This window comes from Coturnix japonica, chromosome 20 (genome assembly GCF_001577835.2).
Source record: "Coturnix japonica isolate 7356 chromosome 20, Coturnix japonica 2.1, whole genome shotgun sequence".
NCBI classification, from domain to species: domain Eukaryota; kingdom Metazoa; phylum Chordata; class Aves; order Galliformes; family Phasianidae; genus Coturnix; species Coturnix japonica.
In genome coordinates, this window is record NC_029535.1 from 5,487,468 (window position 1) to 5,509,240 (window position 21,773).

General features: G+C 38.6%; 1 protein-coding gene across 1 annotated transcript in view; it reads right to left on the bottom strand.

The window, feature by feature from the left end:
* The window catches only part of PREX1 (phosphatidylinositol-3,4,5-trisphosphate dependent Rac exchange factor 1), a 139,123-nt gene that overhangs the window by 37,686 nt on the left and 79,664 nt on the right, over positions 1–21,773 (bottom strand). Inside the window, exons 6-13 of the mRNA XM_032448639.1 lie at positions 19,016–19,177; positions 13,905–14,038; positions 10,312–10,427; positions 8,966–9,115; positions 5,898–6,045; positions 2,074–2,174; positions 1,007–1,110; positions 264–313 (exon numbers count right to left, since the gene is read on the bottom strand). Coding sequence (XP_032304530.1) covers positions 264–313; positions 1,007–1,110; positions 2,074–2,174; positions 5,898–6,045; positions 8,966–9,115; positions 10,312–10,427; positions 13,905–14,038; positions 19,016–19,177 — 965 coding nt within the window. The remainder of the gene's footprint in view (positions 1–263; positions 314–1,006; positions 1,111–2,073; positions 2,175–5,897; positions 6,046–8,965; positions 9,116–10,311; positions 10,428–13,904; positions 14,039–19,015; positions 19,178–21,773) is intronic.

Consider the following 21,773-nt stretch of genomic DNA (forward strand, 5'->3'; position numbering starts at 1 on the left):
GAAGGATCAGTAGGAAATCCTGAACACTCTGAAAATGTTAATTCTACCCAGACAGATTCTAAAACTTCAGAGATTCTGCAATTTTGTACCAGTCATAGACAGTTCAGACACATGCCATTACTAACACAAATTAATCCTGATATAAGAAGATTCTCCAGCTGAGATTCTATTATATAAATAGCATATTGAGAAAAGAGCAACAAAAATGCTTATTCTAGTTTATCCCAAGAAAGATTTCAATAGAATCATGAGGTTGAACTTACTTTACCACTGGAGTATAGAGGCAGTGTAGTCGGCAGTAGAGTCTAACACCCTGAAGAGAGAAAGATAGATGTTATTCCCATTTTTTCTTTTACAAATAAAATTCTGGCTAGCTGGAGCTAGAGAAACCTGGACTCGGATGTCTCTGCTCAGCTAGAACTATCTACTGATTAACTGTTTTCCAAAACAAATTCCTTATCCTCTGACAAACAATTCTTTCTTCTTTCCTAGCATTCAGAACCCAAAAACCAACTCCATTCCAATTCATTCTTCATTAATCTTCCTTCCCAATTAGCTCATGATCTAATTTCCATAAGAAGAAATGAACTAAAAGGCTTATGGGCAGATATGGGTCATCATAAGTCATTTGACATATATTTATCAGGAAATGCAGTTAAATATTGATGGCTTCTGTCTCCCTGAATCATACTGCTCAGATTTTCAACAGACATTTTGCATTGTGGTGTACTATTTTCTCTTAAGACCTTTTGTTACAATATAGTAGAATTTTAATCAGCAGTCTTGATTGCAGTGACAACTTCATTGTTATTTATGGCTAACCTCTGTTTCCACTCCCTGGAGTGAATGACTCCTTTGACATTATTACAGTTAACTGAATAGAATGAAGGTAAACAGTATTAGGGATCTCTGATACAACGTGACCCTGACATTCAGAGGCAGAGGAAACTCTTTTGAGGGCTTTTATGCAAATCACCAGTTTTCAAGTAAGAACTGTAACACAAACCTTGGACACGATGTCTTCCAACTCACTTCTTGGCTTATACGTTCCATCATCATAGCGAAATCTGTACATCACCTGCTCATTCTTAAACTGGTGCTTATCTGAAACTAAAACGTCAGTATGATAATTAAAATCAATATTTTCCCCCCACAATGTTGTTCATAGGCCAGCTGGTCCTTCTATAATTAAGATGTCTTGTTTACATACAGATGCTTTTGTGCGTTTCTGAATAGCTCCAGCAAAAAAAGCAACTTTTAAAATCAAAATTTCTTCCTTTTGCATATTCAGCTTATGTAAGACACTTGAAATGTAAAAAACAAACCACAGAATAAACAGAAACACAAAGGAAATGGATATCAGTACTCTGCCACTTAGCAGTCTTCTCTGACCCTGCTTTGCAGGCAGGCTGAAAGATCAGCAGTTTTCACCTGACAGTAATGTTACGCCAAGTGAAAACAAAAGATAAAAGATACTGTATAATATAGAGTAGGGGCAACTGCTTAATTATGATGCTTAGTTTTTAAGTTCTTGCTGTGTTAAGGGGCACATAATGAAAAATGTTCTTCTCTAGTGATTCATCAAAATTTCAAGGGACATTTCCTTAATGAAATCAAGCATAGCAAATACCTTCTAATGTCCAGCAGTAACTGCCATTAGAGACAGTAACAGCTAGGAACTCTAAACAGAGGTAACATTAAATCCAAATCAGATGCATCTTCTTTGGTGTATCTCAGTGAGAGATGCAATGCATGTATCAGCACAGTTTCCTCTGTGCTATAAATGTGTGTTCAGACAAAAAGAATGGTGCTGAAAGGGTCATGAAATTATGGCAGGGTAAGCAGTCATCATGAATAGCAAGTCTCACTGACAGTGCAGCTATACACATTTTGTTTTCATGATTTAGATTTGCCTGCTTCCATTAATCCTAAAAGGCACTGACCACTGAGGATTTGCTGGGTATGATGCAGGAGAGCATTTGAACATCATGTGAACAGCCACAGTCAATTGTCCACCCTCATTCACAAGGCATTACTGAAATCTGGCACTTCTTTATGGCACAGAACACTTACCATGATGAATAATTCCATTTTCCAATAGCGCCTGTCCCAGGTTGACCCCTTCCTCAGGTTTGCTTATCTCCCCAATGTCTGTGAGCCACGATACAAACTCACTGAAAAGGAAAACAGAACCAAAACAGTTATCTTTTTCTCTCTGAATATAAGCAGACACAGGTCTCTGCAAGTCATCAGTCCACCGCAGGCAACACATCCTTGAAGCAAACGTGAAAATTGTTGTGAAGAGCGATACTTCTGTGTGGCTTATTTTCATACATTTCTGGAATAAGAGTCCGCAGAAGATCCAGATCTCCTATTTGTGACTTTTCCCAATACTCCCCTTAGGTTATCCCACACGAAAGGGAATAAGACCTAGCACAGTCCGACTGCTGCAGATTCTCACTTTATTGAGCCACGATGACCTTAGAAACAAAAAGTTGCACAGAAAACAGCAACTCCATCCAAGCTATCTCTCCAAGCTGTGTTCACTGTCTGATTTAATTATATATGCTCACCTTTCTTCTCTTTCTCAGCTTTTTTTTCCTCCCTTAATCATGTAATTGTGTTGGCTTTCAATGAAATCACAGTAGGACTTAGGACAAGATTCAAACTCACTGAATTTGAGTGTAGAATAGTACAACCCCCCCTAACAGTTTAAATTAAGGTCATTCACTAAAGCTGGTGCCTTGGAGATACATAAAAGGTGCTTCTAATTTACAGACAAGAAGTGCTAAGTCTGTCTGCATACACAGCATGAAATAAAACCTCTCTCTGGTGAGTGGCAGAGCTGCCCATATGGGCAGAATAAAGGCCAGAAATGGATAGGTAGGATATTACTCAATTAGAAACAGTTAAGTACAGAAAAACGGATATTGCAAGTCCTGCCAAAGCCCTAGGGGACCTGACTTTCCCAGGTTAATTAGTAATTAAGCTAGAAATATGTTAAATTAAAAATATAATAGTAAAAGGAACATATAAATGTAGAACAACATATGGGAAATCTAAGTTCAATAAACCACTTGGGTGCTTGCCCATGTGCAGAGGGTTTCTGCTCATCAAAATCAGCATCCATGCCTCCAACTGTGGGCTCTAAATGAAGCATTTTTAGTCTCTTCATGTTTATCAGAGCTGAATCATCTTAGTTGTAGGTAGTGTTTACATTTTGTCTTTACAGTAACAACAACAATTTCAGTAACAAAAACTTGAGTTTGCTGAGGTCCTACTCTGTAACTTCATAATGTAGAAAAAGCAGGACAGTCTGTCCAACTACATCAAGGGCATCCCATGGAAAACAGCAGACTTTAGTAAAACTCCTAAAAGTCAGACTACTGTAAAGCTGAGTCAGGCTCTGTATCTCATAAGGGAAGGGAGGAGAAGAAAGAAGAATCCTCCGCATCAATTACTGGGAATACAAAGCATACTCTCTGGATTGCCAGATGTACTGGCCTGTGACAGTAATCACATTAAGCACCCAGGGCAGATGCCCAGGTTGCTATATATTTTCCATCAAGCACAATGGATCCATGACAGTTTGTAGCACTTAAACCACTGCCCAAAACTGAAGCAGAACATTGCTGATCTCTTAGCTTTCCTACATCTTTCATTTGGAACCGTGTGCCTGGAGTTCACTGGGATTCTAAATGTAAGGCAGTCATCTTAAAGTTTGAAATGGATAGCTGAAAAAGCAAAATAAATGGATACTATTCTCAATGCTATGAAGTTTCATCACTATGGGATAGCTTTCTTAAAAGCCATTTTAAGACTTCCGTGGCATTTGTTTCATAAGCAGAATCAATAATCATTTACCTGAAAATTTTATAAACACGGAAAAGTGCATGACCCAGAAATATTCCAAGAGGGCTCTTGTTTTTCTCTGGGATATGAGAGACTTGCTAAAGGCATCCATTCAAAAAATTCGTGGCAAAAACTCAATTTGTTTCCCCATCTCATTCTAAGTAGCTCTCAGTATAAATGAGAGCATCCCCACTGCCCAGCGCTGCCCTGCTGAGTTTTCATTTGGCATGCTAGCCAGGATACCATCTCCCAGTTATATCTCTGAAATTAGGGGACTGAGAATAGCTGGATTTTGACTCAAGAAATACCTACAAGAAACACATAGGAAAATCCAGCCCAGCCAGGTTTGTGCAATATTATCAGATATGTCTGGAATCTCCTGAGGTTAACACATCCTCTCTATTGCATGTACAGCACAGTTCAAGTGCTTTGCAATCAGTTTAATGCAGTGCTGAAATGAAGCACAGCTTGCATAAAATTTACACATATTGGCACCGACACTCAGCGTGCAGATTGTATTTGCATGCCTGAACACCAGCACACCTGAAGTGTGGTGAGGAGAACAGATTTATGCTCCAGCATAATAAACAGCTTCATAAGTAAATGCATGTGGTATTTCTGAAGTTATTAGTAGTACTTCATACTCTTTTTTTTCCCCAACCACATTTTATTTCTTGTATTATTAGATATTATCTCTAATATCCAAAGGCCAAGAGAAAAACTGCTCCTGCAGCCATACTGCTACTCTCAACTGCATTTACCAGAAAACCACTAAGTACATCTCAGCACGGTTCTTAGTGTTAGTTCTTAGTTCCTAGACAGGAATAGCTGAAAAAAATAAATAGATCACAGCCAAAACAAATTGCTCAGGGGAAGCCCCTGGAATGATATGAAACGTCTGCAAGTCATGACTGGATTACACTGATTGAGTTGCACTCAAGTGAGTTGTCCAGAACAGAACAAACATTGTAAAAGAAATGTAGGAGCTGAGACTATGAAAAAAATTAGGAAATGCACAACAGATTTGTATATATATATATATTTATATATAATATTATTTATATATTACTTCTGATCTGGGGAAGTCTTGTTATGTGGAAAATGGGAAATGCTAGATCGTGCCTCCAAGTCTCAGCTTAGACATTTCAATTTGAAAGATAACTGAAGGAGAAGAAAAGAATAAAGAGAAGGGTTCTCCAGAAGCCAAGATGTTTTGATGGTAAAATTATCATCAGTTTATGTTACTACACTGCCTTCTATCAGGCAGAAAGACAGTACATCATTTCCACACCCTGTACACAAGTAATAATGCCTAGAGAATGCTATTACAGAGACCACAGGGAGGGAAATTCATGGATAATCAGCCACTCGGAATTTTTTTCCTTGCACAGCTGATTATTTCAATCATAAACAGCTGAGGCAGAAAAGTCTTCTCAGGTCAACTGATGCATCTCTCTGTGCCATACAGGATACTTCCCTACAACAGCCCCAGTGCTGCCATTTCTGATCTCTGATCTCAGTCACTCACAGGGTCTCTCTTCCAATACCTCATACATGACATACTTAAGAATTATTTTGTATTACTTAGCCTGAATGAAAGAGGGATATTTTCCAGACAATAAATCTCTCCTAACAAACACATCAGGTTTCTTGATGAATTTTATTTGTGTCAGTTGCACTGTCAAACTGGACATTTGTTTCTGAAGTGGGGTTGATTCTGCTAAATTTAAACATGACCTGGTCTGCATCTACTTGTATACAAAAGAGGATACAAGTTAGGCCACTAAAAGGCCCATGCTTCAGGTGATCTTTCTTATTCCTTTGGCCAATTTGAAGCAGCTGTTATGTGTTTCTACTATACAATAGAATGAGCTGTCACTGTATAGCTTGTGTATGGCACAAAACAGAAATTAAGGCTTTCACTGCCTTTTCAATCAAGTTCTGTCAAAGCACATCTGATCTGCCCTTACAGTGCCATCGTCAGAAAATCCACAGTTCATTCTTAATTAGCATGAAAGTGCCTTCTTTATTTGAATGCTACTTACTTGCCAAGAAAGCACTTGGGAACAGTACTTAATTTTCTCCTCCTGTCTTTGATAAGGTTCACTTTCTTGCTCATCATCATTTGGTACAGCTTCTCTCCTTTCTCTGCAATCATGACGTACGCATCCCTCTCCATTCCCAGTTTCAAACCTGGAATACAAAGCAGGAATTCCTTCAGATGCAAATCATCAGGTAAAGTGTTTCTACAAAGTTAAAAGCAGAGGCCAAACGAAGTGGTAGACACTTGTTTTCCAGATTAAGGGGAAAGTGAACCACTTATTGACTTGAGCAAAGAGCGGTCTTTTATGAGAGTAGCACCTGGGACAGGTTCACACCTTTTCTTTCTTGTCTTTTAAAATAGCTTTAAACTTACGGATCCATCACAGCACAAAAAGTAGAACAGTTTACAGAATGTGGCAAAGCTCCAAATAAAGAGAGAGAAAAAATCCCCAGAAACTGCGGCAACTTCACCTTTACACACTGAAATATCTGCCATCATAAGACTTGTTCAATACAGCTGAATGCTTGGCAGAGTAGATCATTTTTGAGTGTTCTGTTACTTGAAGCCAAAAATACAAAACTGCTGATATTAAATTCACATCGTTAAGTAAGTTAAAGGTAGATGGGAACATTATTTTCTCATCTTTGCTTAATTTGCCTATTTATCAATATCGCTGGGCTAAGATTCAGCCTGAAAATCACATTATCCAGAGAATGAAAGAAATGCTGAATGTTTTAAGAAATGATATATATTGGATATAGGGAAAATCTCACTTCCGCTTTGTATGAATTTCCTCATAGCACTTGATAGCCTGAAAATTGCTACAGTGAGGGAAAATATCTCTGAAAAGAACAGGTTTCTGTGTTGCAACAACTGTGATAACTGGCGTTTTCTGACACTCATCTTTATAGACTTGTCAAACAAGCTTGGAAAATGGGTTTCACCTAGAAATAAAGGGCAGATTGCTTTAGGACAGCACATGAGAAAAAATTTCAGTGGGAAGTACATAGATCCAGGCCTCGTGCTTTTCAGACAAGTGCTCCAAATGTTGCTGTGCTTATTCTGCCTTTTTTCCCAACTCCTCTTTCCTGTATCTCTCAAAAAAATAAAATAAAATAATTGCCTGATGTGCGCAGTGTTGAAAACACCAAACCCTAAGTGCACTAAGAAGGTTACTGAATAGTAATCGATAGAGCAGGAAGCAGGACCCAGAACTAATGTCTGCTAATTCTGTTTCTGAATCACAAACATGATACTTCTCAATAGGGGCAGCAAAAATCCACTCCCAAATCTAGAGAATTCTGGAGTCCAAACAAGAGCCCCGGGCTTGGAGAACTCTAAGATTAGTCTGAGAGCTCAATGGGTGTTTGATATATTTGCCTGACCTTTACAGAGATTGACACTGAGCAGAATTTAAGTGTTCAGCATAAGGTTAGAAAATAAAACTATACATTCTTTAGGAATATTTCACCTTAACTGAGTGTACATTCTCTTCCTTTATGAATTTAACAAAATAGTGAATGAAAATTCATTTGTGTCACAGTGGAGATGCTTCCTAGATTTTCAAAAATGTTTAATGCATTTATTTAAGAGGCTGGATGCGCATGTTCCAGAAACTGGTCTTGTGCTAAGTTTTGTCTTTTAAATATAGTATTTCTTTCATGTGTCTGATATTTAGCTAAAGGTTTTGGCTCTGCAAATCCCCTGGTTTATTGTCATTATTCTTCCATTCTCTTTGTCCAGTAATGTGATCCAACTCAATGCAAATGCTGACACATGTAACTGAGGCTAATTTGCAACATGAACTTGTGATAAAAAACAGCCTGTCTAATAGCACATGTTTCATGCTGGTCTTACATCACTGAATTCCCCAGGCTCTGATGTAAATGGCAAACTGGAATGCACATTCCACCCAACTCATCGTAGAGAATCAGGAACCTCACCAATCTTTCTAATCTAAGCACAGATAGTTCTGTGGTTTTATAATTACTTTAATACAAAGGAGATTTTCCAATATAGTCTGGAATGGCTGCCAGAATATCCACACTTATCCTGAGCTCCTGTCATCAACTGCCAGGTCATAAAACTGTGACAAAAAGCATCAGAAAAAAAAACACTCAAGAGTACCCAACATTGCATGGAAAAAACTGAAAAACTTGTTATTAAGGAGTTATTCTTTTTTCCCTTCCTGATATCTGAGTTTCCTTCCTTATTCTTAAAGCCCTGCTAGTATGTGATTGGTTTTTCTAGTTCAGTCTTTTTTACTTCTTATCAATCTGTCTCCTCACACATTTTACTTGATGCATAGGAAATTCTGCAGAGCACTGGTGACCTCATAAAGCAATAACTCACTCTGAAATGAAGACTCACCGGATTTTTTAGAGATATGATTTAGCACTCTGAGGGAAAAACTAAAAGCCAAGAGAAGTATTTCATTTAAAACATGCAGAACTAGTCAATGAATACACATCATCAGCTCTGAATGTTAGAATTCTTCTTTTCCATAAAAAATAAAACTGATTATTTCTGTTGACCCCAGAGAGCTTTTCTGAATTCACACTGTGCCTGATCTACATTTGGAAGGTAATATCCTTACTATCAGAAAAAAAACTGCAGTGGGGCTTATACATGATAAGGTATTTCAGAAATGTTTCACATTCATATAGTACAGTAACACTGCAACGTGCATTATGTCCAGCAGATTAGGTGTTGTCCTGCTGCAAAATATTCTAACAGAAAAGAAGAAAAGTTTGGATTGGAAAGGACATTAAAGGATTTAGATTCTCTGCTTTCATTGAACTTGTGATAGAATCTGACCTTCCTGTAAATGAAAAATGTTGATAAATATTAATGACACAAACCCATGAAACAAGTAATCTCACAATATTCAGAAATGTATGTTTTCAATCTTGAGTTTCTTTTTCATTAAGGACAGATTTTAAGTCTCTAAACATGGAGGAAAAGCTGCAATCTTCTCTTTCTCTCAGAAAGATTTATACATGCATATTATCTTCTCCTTTTTACACAGATTCATCCTATTTGTTAAAAACAAATACATTATCCACTTACTCTCTCTCTGCTCTCTTTCCTTGATTATAGCATCCAGCCATTTCTGTTTGTCCTCCGCAGTCTTGGCCATGCAGACAAACCACTTGTTTTTGGCCGTGTTGTGTATCTTCCAGCCATTTGTCACTGTGTAGCCGTTGCTGTGGTAATCTGCTGTAAAAGCCCAAAGCACAGTGCACACAGTGAATAGAAGGCCTTCTTTAATTAGATCAGTGTGTGACACCTTTATTAAAATATTCTTATTTGGAAAGCTTCATTTTTGAAGGTGTTCTTTATTTTTGGAGGTGTTCCTCATGCATCAGTCTTACTAACGGTTCATATAAGTATTAAAGAAGTATCTATGGCTAGGCTGCTCATCTTGAATACCCTGTCCTTGAATAAGCACCTTTTACATGGGAAGGGGTTGTGATCCCCGTGACTCGAGGGGAGTGGAACCTCACATTTGGAAGTACCCTGGCAGTTTTTTTTGTGTCTAGAGCCAGGCCAGAGAAAATCCACACTGAGTACACTGATGGCTGAAGTTCCATTCAAAGTAGACCAGCATTTTCATATTTCTTGCCACAACTCTTTGCCCAAAAAACCATTTTCTCTATAGATTCAGTCCTATGGTGATAGTTTGTAATTTCACCTCAGAAGAGCTAAAATATCCTAAGTGGAAAGGCACTGGTGAAAAAGTCTACAGAACTTGTTCAGATTTTTTGTTCTGAACTTCCTTGGAGCACAGTAGGCTGTTGATTGTAAGGATTTTTGCCCACAGAACATGGAATCTCTTTAAATGTCACCTGCTGAAAGAAAAGAATGCTAATGCCTAACTTATTACAACAGTAGCAGGAGCTGGTGCAGCCTTTGTGGGTGAAGTCAGAACCCCATCCATTCTTTCAGCTTGTGTCAGGACAAAAGAACAGTAACACAACAGCCCTTCCCATGTTTCATCATGGCCACATTCCATGCTACTGACTTGATGCTAAGACTAATATTTGGCAGTATTCTAAATGCGAAGAAGATCTAGAAGTTCTGTTGTTATAGCTGTAATGGCTTAAGATCTAAGAAAAGAAAGGATGGAAAAAAGATAAAGTATCTTTTACTAAATTAACTTGGATTAGGAGAAAAAATAGACAAGCTTCTAGATACATAAGCTCTTAAAAGGTCACTTCAGAATGAAGAACTCATGTCTAAAAGCATGACCAGTCTTTCAACTTTAAAAGCTGGCCTAAGAATGAAGACATCAGATGTTACACAGCTTATCAAAGATTTCATTGAAGGAGTAGGGTGAATACTTTTGTAACAATTTCCTACACAAGATTTGGGCTTGCTCTGTTTTAAAAAATAAATGGTATGTTTTCTCTTACCCGTTCCATCTTCCACATTCTCCACCTCCATGACTTCTGTATTTATTCGACCCCTGAAGATATAAAGGGATCCATTGATTGATTTTGTCCGTTTAGATGGTTTCTTCCCAGCAACTCTGTAATAAGGATTCAGATGGTTAGCAACCAAAGCAAGATGTTTATTGCATACATACATCACACATATTACAACACACAGCTTTTTGAGGATTTGATGGGCACAGAAAACAGCAAAAATTAACCTGCGATGTGACTATTAAAAAAGGAATCAAGTCTAGTGCACTGTAGCATGCAGCCACTTCTCAGATTTTAAGTACTCAATTAGTCTACAAAGATAAGTTTGTAACAGCATCAGTACAGCAAGAGCTTATTTTGCATGATTACATGGGGATCAGGGTATCTTTAAGATTTACATTCTTGAGGATGGAACTGAATTGAATATGAGTTTTCAATATAACCCTTAATCCTACCTGCAAAAACGTTATATTTGCCTCCTCAACTGGCCTACAGTTTTGAAGAAATTGTGGTGGGTGTATAACATTCCAAATGTACAACAAAATGTGAAACAAAGCTGCCATCACATGGCCTTCACGTGTGTCTTAAGTGTCTCTGCATGTGGCATTCGTGAAAGTGCTGCTGTGGCAATTTTGCACTAGAGTTTATGTCCTCATCCATAAGCTTTTCAGTGTCTGTTGAAGTATCTTATAAAAAAAACTTCAGGAAAGCACTTTTCATTACTATTTATGTTCTGATTTTTATGTCTAGAATAGGTTTAAAACTACACAACCAACACCTGCTGAGCTTTAATATCTAAGAACAACCCTGCTATATGAACCAAAACATGACTGGTCAAATGATCACCGCTTGAGATGGCAAGTGTCCAAACTCTGTACAGTGAAGGGATTGCTGTGGCAAACTGCCAGGAGTTCATAAAATTCAAAGAATAATGCAATAAAAAACAGCTGGGGAGAAATTTTTGTCAGAGTGAAATATCTGTGATAACTGTGGCATGATGAGAAACACAACAGGTTTTTAAACAACTTTTCCTTTTTACAACTAATTTTAGGGATAAATATACCTTTGATAATGACCATAAATTAACATCTAATCAGCCTGACAGAGCCTGAGATCTAGGAGCTATTAGATCATTTCCTAAATATGTCTGTTGGAGTCAAAAGAAAAGCTGTCCTAGCAGCCTTAATAAAACCCTTTAAATACTCAGCCCACTTCCCCACATGAAACATATTGTTCCTAACATCAGGAATCAATTTAAGCAGCAATCTGTGATACCACCAAGAACACAAAGCAATACTCAGCTCTGAAAAAGAAATAAAAAAATAGAAATCTATGTCATCAGTTTGGCAGGTTTCCCAAAGCTTCTGCAAAAGCTGAGATCGTAGTCTGAGATCTATAATGACAAATCTAGTTCTGATTCTAAACACATCTTAAAATGGTCACAACAAAGCTACTTCTAATTTGTACTACCAATATTAAGGTGATGCCCAAACTAAAATGGCTGCAGCACTGATTATCTACTGAAGATTAGGGCTGAATTCTGATTGTACATTTTGATCCACGAAAACTCCACTGACTTCTACAAGATCAGCAAAGTGCAAGTGTGATAAGAATCATCTAATTCAATTTCAAGTTGGGAACTGACATTGGAAGGCTTTGTTTGCTTTTCTTTCAAACCTGTGTTCTACCTTGGTTGTTTGTCAAGCAACTGCTCAAATGATCATGGCAGCACAACTGGAAATAAATGCATTTCCATCCTGGGCTAATTATAAATAGCAGCTAGACAGGGGAAATATCCAAAACTAAGTCATGTAACAATCCCTAAATTTATCTTTCACATTTGGCAATTCCCAGTAGACTTAATAAAATGTTCAGTTTTTTAATAGAAATCAGATTCTGGGCATTTCATCAGTTCAAGCTATATTATTAGACAAAGATAAACAATATTGATCCTTTGGGAAAATCTAAGTGTTACAGCAACCTCCTCCAAAATTACGCCAAACTGCAGAGCAGCTCAGTGACATCCCTGTACAAAAAACAGAGTTGCTTAAAAGGCAGTAGAACATTTTGTTTTCTAAATCTTTGCATTCCGGGAAATGTGCCTGGGCAGCGGGAGGGACTACGCTAACCTGGACTACAAACAGAAATAGTGAAACAGCTTCTAAGAGCTCTGAAGGAGGAAAAGGTTACAAATCAAGTTGATTTTTCTTTTAATAAAAAGTTTTCCATTTCTGAACTGCCTTTTTCACAAGTGTGGATTTTGCAAATTGGTAAAATGTCAAACCAAAACGTTTCAGTTTTCTTACAAGTTGCCCAGTGAGGCTGTGGGTGCCCCCTGCATGGAGGCCTTCAGGGCCAGGCTGGATGGGGCTGTGAGCAGCCTGGTCTAGAGGGAGGTGTCCCTCATGGGGGTTGGAAAGACATGATCTTAAAGGTCCCTTCCAAACCAAACTATTCTGTGATTCTACTCCATTTCAGCTATGTCACAATGCTTCAGTTAGATTAGATTAGAAGCTATTTAAGATTTGTGTCCTTTCTTTTTTTTTCAAAGTATTTATATTACATTCTAATAATTTATAATGTAGATTTCGTCTAACAAATTGCTTTTTATATAGTTTCACCATTATTCACACAAAATATATGAACATTATTGACATGATTATTTTTTTTTCCCAGTTTAATGGTTCCAAAATTTCTATTAAACAAACTGAAAATAATCCCCAAATTTGAAATTAAGTATTTTCCTTGGATTAAATGCTCTGGTTTTTGATAAGATCTAACTGGGTTGGCCATCACCAGTAAAGAGGTATAAACTGAAGAAGAGGGAGGATATTTGCAGGAGATCTGAACAGTGGAAGATGGATGGTAAATCCAGAAAAGACCAGGATGAGTCTAGGAATGTGGAGACGAAAAGCTTAAGAATTGAATTACAGTATAATGGCAACAGAAAAAAAAAATGCCAAAAAGAGCCAGTGCTATTTTAAAAATAAGCAGTAGATGTCAATAATGCTCGAGTTTTATAAGGTAAAATGATGCCAAAATTGCTACTAGGATAAGAAAGCAAGACAATTCATAGAGCACATGGGCTGCTGATCTTCATCTCTTCCTCTATCCTGTGTGTCCTGCAGCTACTAAATGTTCCCTTAGTCCTCTTTCCCCTTTTTTTGGCTTTATATCAATTTTCACGTCACCCTCTTCTGCTTAGAATAACCTAACAAAGAAAGTTGGCAAGGCCTCCTTCTTCACATCACTCCTGGAGACCCATCTGCTCTGGGAAGCCTTCCAGCTGTAAGAACTCACTTAGTGATTTTTCTGTACTGTATCAACTTCTGTCTTTGGGCTGTGTGCTTCTCAGGGTGGGGACCCCATTAATCTCCAGCATATTTATCCCATCACATTGTAATTTCCTCCTCATATAGTATAAGCAATAGCAATAGTCAAGAACAGAGGAAAGTCACAACTATGACTCAGCCTTACATAGCAACGGGGAACACAGTGAGTGCTTAGTAAATGATCATACTTCCTATGTACAAAACCCCAGAATAGTCCCCTTATAAAGCCATACAGGCAGATGAACTTACCGGGATTTCCTCTTGCAGTAGACCAGTAGATTATCAAATAGAAAGAACATTCTCTCCTGGATGTTTCCTGCTGAGATTTTTAACAGAGTTCCTTGGAGCAAGAGCTGTGTGCAGATATCTGTCAGGTTTGAGCCCTGAAACAGAAGAGGGATCGTGTTTACTCTTCACTTTTTTGTGCGCACACAATGAAACATTCTTACTAAAATGCTGTCATTTTATCTGCACGTTATTAAACTGCAAAATGGCTGATGTTTTAAGAAGAGGAAGTCTTCGATTTCTTATTGCAGCTAAACACATCATGCCTTTCTGGGTTATAAATGTTTTGGAATCTCCATACACTGTGATAAATCTTCCCTAACTCCAAGAGATTTATCCTTAAAGCAGCCATATTGTCAATCTCCCAAGCCCATTAATCTTCCCTTTTGACCCCATGCTATCACTGCAAGTATGACAACTGATGGCTTTAAAAAAGCTTTATAAAAGAACAATGGTACTTCTTTGGCTCTGATAGTCATGTAAGTCACTAGTAACCATCCCTCTAGAAAGTTATCCTAGTGGTAGATCTCTCTCTTTTGTTATAAGTGTTTGCAGCTGCTCCCCTTACTGGAGTTCTAAAGAATACATGCAAGTTAGAAATGTAGCCATGAACATCACAGGTTGGGTCCCAGACACTGTGCTAGCTGTCATGTGCAAATTATTACATGCATTTAACAGACACAGAGATAACTGAGCTTAATGCTCAAGGCATTTAAGTGTATGAGGATCCCCAAAAGCTCAGAGCAACCAAAGCAGATCACTAAGCCATTAATTCCCCAAACGTTTATTATGATTATTTCTAGCAAAATCTATCTCTAAGTCTTTGAAATACAGCACATTAGGGTCCATGTCCTGGTTTGTACTCAGAACAGGCAAATTTCAAGTATCTCCATATTGTGAATGAACGCAGTTGTGAATCTGCTCTTCAGATGTTCCACGGACCAAACAAGATTGGTTTGGCTAAACCACAGTCACTGGTGCAGAGTTCCTTGGTCTAGTATTGCTTCAAAGGATCCTACTGAAGAAGGTCTTTTCAGAAAAACACACAGACAGACGAGAAGCATTTGCCACCCAGTTCTGGAACATTTGCATTTATTTCTCATTTGGAAGGAAGAACGACCTAAAGTAACACCATGGGTTCCATCCATGCTTTGCACGTAGATAAGGAAGTAAATTAGATAATGAGATTTCTCTCTTGAGTCTTACTGGAAAACAGAACTCACTTTAGATTGCACGATATCCAGTATCAACAAACTGCTTGACTTGCAAAGGTGCATTAAGTCTATACTCACAAATACCAGAAAAGATTTGTAAAACGCAGTTCATCCCACCTAACTGAAAACATCTTTGTGAGCAGACATGAGATCCACCTCCATCTAGAAAGTCACCCAGAAGGATTTGTTAGAATGTTCTTAGACATTGCCTGAGTGAATTTTCTTCAGATCAACTCTGTTACCATTAAGATGAATTAAATCAGCTTATCCAAATGCAATGCAGTTGCTGTAAAGGTGTGAATGAAGATTTAATTACATTGTTTTCTAAATCAAACCATGCCAGTTGTGCTGTCATCTTCTTTTCACTAACACAGAAGAAGCCATTCTTTAAAGGCTGCCAAGAATGGACACCGATGTTCAGATGTGTCTGTAGTTTTTTTATTCAATCACATATGAACTAGTTGGGTGCAACGCTTCCATCTGTTGCTCTGGTATGATTTTATTTTCTTATCCATCATAGAAATAATTAATACGTGTCCAGGAATACTCACTTGTTATTTTGAAAATGACATGCTGACCGTGACTACCTCCAAGAGCAATACTAGTATGTCAGAATTGTAACCCCAATGGCACATACGCAAATAGGAACAGAAACCATCCAAATGTACAATATAAAAGCATGTTCCCCACATGGAAAAATTATCTGGCCTATTTTGTGCAGGAAATCAAAGCAAAGATTGCAATAGTTGCTTCTCAAAATCTAATATCTTTATTTTTCTGTCAGACCCATCATGATGGTATCTGAATACTGGTAATCTGTTTCCTGTTGATGCATTTCCTGTCAACCTACCTACTTCTCATTTACACCCAAATGAGAGATTTTTCAGTAGTAATAAACAGAGCAGGAAGATTTGATGTTTTCTGAGACAAAACAGGATTTCTCAGTTTTCTAAGTGGGACCAAGCTGCGAGCAAAAAGAAAACAAAACATCGTAGCTGGTTAGAAGTGACTGATCTGCCTAAGTGTTAACACATCTCACAGCTCATCCCATTCTGTGATGGGTGTTCTCTTTCCCTAAACATTTCAGATTGGAGAATGTGTTCATTCTTCCTTATTCAGGGAAGATAACTCATGAGAAGGAGCTCAACTCACAGAATAATCAACATACAATTAATAGAAGCAGTATATTAACTGGTTCTTCGCTAAACAATCAGAAATGTTCTACATAAAAGCTGGCCTTCTTGAGTACTCTTTACTTTCTTTCCCCTGTATAAACTAATACTTGTTTCATGGAAGAATTATCCAAAGCCAGACTGACCTGTCTGAAACTATTCTCTAACATACACCTACCAGGATTCTGTGCATTCCAGAAGAATGAATCTGAGCAGAGTTCATTTAGATGAACAAATCTCTGATCAAGCTGCAGATCTCAGATGCTTCCCAGTTTTGGCCTACTTTAATGTGACCCACCAGTGTCCCAAAAGAGTCTTATAGGATGATATCAATTTATGCTCAGTGTTTGATACTGAGACAGGGTTGTGTTAGAAGGAGAAAGAGATTGGTGAAGAAGATTTATATGAGAAAATTTATATAAAAAAATAACAACAGATATTACTGAAACTCCAGATGAACCTTAAGGCAAGAAAATGAGACATTGCAGAAGCAAAATCATTTTATATCATCCCTCACACTGGAAATATTGAGGGTAGCAAAAGGATGAAGATCATACCAAGGATGGCCCCACAGGAGCAATTTAAAGGAATAATCATTACAAAACCCAGTGAAATTGTGCTGATATAGTTAAACAGAAACACTAGAAAAAGTGGAGCCTGTTCCAAATTAAGTGAAAAAAGTTACTCTAAGTTGGGCTGCTTGCACACACCCCAGAGTCAGGCTACATCTCACAGTCATAAAAGACATGGTCAAATAAAAGCTGATGCTTGCTACTTTTTGACAGTTTAGATGCTTTGTATTAAAGCTGTTGGAAACCATAGGCATTACCAGATTAGTACATACAGTGCATGAACACACACACAGAGCCTGAATGTTTCAATATCTATAACCATAGTAACGGACAAAAAAGGTTCACTGTTTCCTAGTAGAGATTTCCATCAGGTAAACTCAAAATCCGAACATAAAAGCTTCTCTTACAGACAGTTCTGTGCTTTGTATCCCTCCATTACTATGTTTAAAATGCACTTAATTCATCATTTGCAGCATTCCACAGGACGGGATGGAATGCTCCTCATTCAGAATATTTCATGAAATACATCTGAAAGAACTAAAACCAGCTATTTACAAACAACTCTTTGCTCAAGAGTCATAATTTGCAAGAACATAGTACTGTGGCAACCCAAAAACAGAAAACTGTCAGTCTGTTTCAAATTGCTTAATGTGCACATAGAAAAAAATGTGATATGTTTAGCATTAGTCCACATTTATAAAGCTGGTTTTCCTCCTTTTAATGAGCTACTACAAGACTCAGAAACTATCCACAGCTTACTGGGAATGAGAAACCCTTTTCCCTTTTTGAGCTTTTGGGCTGAGTAACACAGGTGACTATCTTTCAAAACAGTGTATATAAACAAATCAGAAAGTGTTTTCAGACCCAGACTGTTGCTGTGAATTAGTAAGCCTCCCCTCATCCACTGCCCCCAAATTTCATGAAGTTTCACACCACTTCATTTATTACATCATGCACACTTTAGGAATCATGCTTCAAGCCCTGAGGTTCAAATTATGACTCTTGCCTAGACGACCTATGAGTTGCATTGCGTTTGAAATGGCATTGACTGCTTCTGAAAGTCCTCCTATACAGAACACTGTATGACTTTTTTGTTTGCTGAGCTTGCTATCCAAAAAATACACAGCTGGATATCTGGGTTGCTCTCATGTCTTTAGCTGGATGCCAAGAACATCCTTTGGGGAGAAAATGAGCAAAGTTTAAAACATACACGAAAGACAGAAAAAACAACCCAAAAAAGAGTCATGGAGAGCACCCAAGAGTCCAAACATGAGGAAGTTTACATGACCTCTAAAAAGATGTCCTCAGCTGGCAATGATCAGTCTCGACATTTTAAATGTCAGTCTTACTAAAAGCTGACGCCAGTCTCCCTATGAGACCATTTAACACCACTGACTCCCTGTGGTGCACCTCCCAGAGGCTTCCAACTCCACCATTTCAAGGGCCTCAGCTTAAATCATCACAAGATAAGCTGCCAATTCTTTTGTGCACCATCCCCACTTAGCAGTGTTTCTCCTGGGTGGCTCTTTTCCTATACTTCCTCTTTCCCCAGGCTTCACATCCCAGTTCTCTACCTTTCTTACTTTTCACTCTTTCATACTTGAGTGACTCTTCCCATACAGATCCACTCACTGAGAAACACCTCACTAGAAACACATCCATGAGAAACTTAACTGGAGAAGACACAAACATAATAGTTACTTTCTAATCTAACTTTATTTCTTTATACAGGAAATCTGTATGATGCCAACTTTCAATGCTCACACCAAAACTAAAGTCTTGTAGGAATGGAGAGGGAAGCTGGTGCTGTTTAGACCAGTCCTGATTTCACTTCTGGATTTGTCCTTCAAACAAAACCTGCGTGTCTGAAATTTCAGTTCTCCCCACCTCTAACAACTTTACCCCTTTTAAGATCCACATCTTCTGCTGCAATTTAGCAGCAGCCCACACGCTCAAAAATAAACACTGAATTCTAAACCTGTCAGAGTGATACCACCCACACCTCCAAGCACATTTACACATCAGAAATCCCTGCACACAGTATGCGTCACCAAACTTCAGCCCACTGCATTGTGCAATGAATTGTCTCCAGGGAGCTTGCTAGTTCTGCATCATACCTCCCAGCCTTCAATGTGGGACTGCAACTGTTCCAGGGCTTCCAGTTTCTCCATCTGTCTCTTGGTCTCATTGATATTTGTGCAGACTGTTTTCATTGCCTGCAGTGCATTCTGGACAGCTGGGTGATCAGGATGCTTAGAGGGAGTCCTCTTAGCCAATTCCTTTAAAAATAAAAAAATAGAGGTTAGATGTAGCTTGTGGAAAGGCCAAACACAGCACTGAAGTACAATCCTGTAGGAAAATGCCAGTATTCCAGATTTAATGGGTTTTATTGACAGTGTTCTCTGCTCCTCACACTTGCAAGGCTGCTGCTTTATATGAATGCTGCTAAATAAATGAAGGAAAATCACTTAATTAAATCACATTGAAAGAACTCAAGCCAAATATGTTTTGCTGTGCCACATGTATTTGTTTCTGGTATGACCAAGACAGGCACATGGCAAAAGTCCATGTGGGATATGGGCTCCCTAAAAGATAAACATGCCAGAGTGACATGTACTTTGACTGGAGTGAGCAATGTAGAAAACAACTTGTCTGCAAAGCATTTCCTAAGAGTCTGCTTCACTTGTTTCAATGCACAGCATCCCATAAACACTGACCACTGAAGGACAACAATGGGAAAACTTGAGACCTGACAACTCTACCAGATTGGCAAAGGGGCAACCAATGTCAACACACAATTAATCATTTTTTAGACCAATGTTATTTTATAGTCAGCCACAAAGGGATTGAAATGCATTAAAGAAACCTTAGCTAAGCCTGGTAATTTCCTTTTGATACATAATATGGTACTTAAGACCCACATTTTCAGATTGCCTGAAATATTTCTCCCTGTTATGTTTTGCCTCAACATAGTATTTGGTTGTTTTAAAGTCCTGTGACTAAATGGTAAACTGCTGCTGAACTGCATCATTTTGCATGAGAGAGGAGAATGTTTGAAATGCAGTCAGAGAGCCTGCACAGCAGTGTGCGGTGTGATCTGGACAGAGCCAAACTGCTGCAGTCCGTAGCTCCCAGCAGTATGGGCAAAGACAACCTAATGGCTCCAGGTGGTGATCATCCAGGATGAGAGATTACAATCCCCAAATGCTGGTCATAGCCTCCAACAACATTTATTCCGTAGTCTGATTTGTCTTTGGCTTCTTCACATCAACATATTAACCTAAGCAATTGACTCTTCTCCATGCTATCTTTTGCCATATTGACATTAAAGATCTTTGTAACACACTGTCTTGTTTGACACCAACTCAGATTTTGGTGATCTTGAGCACTACAAGGGCTTGCTTCCCCTGACTTGGAGGCACAACATGGAATGCAGGCACTGTTCCTAAACCGCTTTCTGTTCACACAACCTCTAGTTCAAGTTAACTGGTACTTTCAGTGTCAGGTTCCAGAGCCTGTCAGTGAAGGGATGTGGGTTGAAGCTCAGCTTCTGCTGAAGCCTGCTACAGCCACAGCTGCGAACACAGACAAGAAACCATCTTCTGCTATAGCAGAAATTGTATCTACACACATGCAATCATGAACTATTTCTCTCCAGGTTTGCTTGCAGGCAGAAAGAGGACAATCTGTGTCATACAGTCTGTCTTGAACAATACAGGAGTCTGCAACTTTAATGTCCCACACACCCACAGCTACACCATCTTCCTGCTCTGCAGGACATCCCTCAGCAACTCCTGTGCCTCCTAGTGCCTGAAAGCAGGGAGGGAAGATACAGGAATCACCCACTTTCTGAACCCCAAGCATTTTTTTTCAGTGGCTGCTAATGTGAGGAAAAGGAATCTTTGAGATTCAGTCCTTTTCTATTCTATTCTCAATCAACCCCCTATCCTCCATCTTCTGACTTTAGTGGATTCTGTATGTATCCAGTGGAGATTTTGAAGAGGGCAGGACAGAAAGCAACTCCTGCTAGCAACCTGCTGTACTGAGCAAGAGCAGGAGAGGGGACTGGATAAGGCAGGGAGGGCACTACATGGGTACTCAGTTTTCTCAAAAGCAGCAGTTGACAGTCAGAGTCACAGGGGCAGTGACTTGCTTGCCCCCACTCCTGCTTAGTATTAAGCACCCAAGGAAGAACCCTGTTGCACTGACACTTACATCTCCTATAAGAACACAGCCCAGTGTTTCTGAAATACAGCCAGGGAGCTCTGGGTATTTGTTTATTAGAGTGGCAGATTTATGATGTGTAAACTATGAGAGCATTTGCCAACACTTAGAAAGGCAGCTGAGAGAGAGACCAGATGGCAAACCTTGGGTATGACTGACTTGTCCTCCAGAAAGCTCATATATAATGCTGTCTGGAATGACTGTCTCATGTGCTGCAACTTATGCACTACAAGGCCCAGAACATGAGGTTACTGGCACTTACAGAAAACTATTCCTTGCAAAGAGTGTCTTCAACTAATTCATAAAATACTGACTGTCTACCTACAGACCTGTTAATCCTTCAGACTAACCAGCAGTTGGGAACAGAAATGTTGGTATTTTTCAGTCTCTCTCATCTCAGGCATTATCCTCTGACTTCTCACTTTCCCTCAGAGAAAGAGAAGGAAAGAAAAAAGAAAAGTTGCAAAAGTACACTTTTGGAAAAAAAAATAAATCTCTAATGAACTAAGATGGAAATAAAAACTGTCTCCTCTTGCGTTTGGATTCTAAAAGATTATTTGGCTTCTTAGTTCCATCTGAATTGTCTAGTAACCGGGAAGTAACTATATAGGAAATGCAATGCTAGAGATTTCAATGCTATCTTACTTCCTA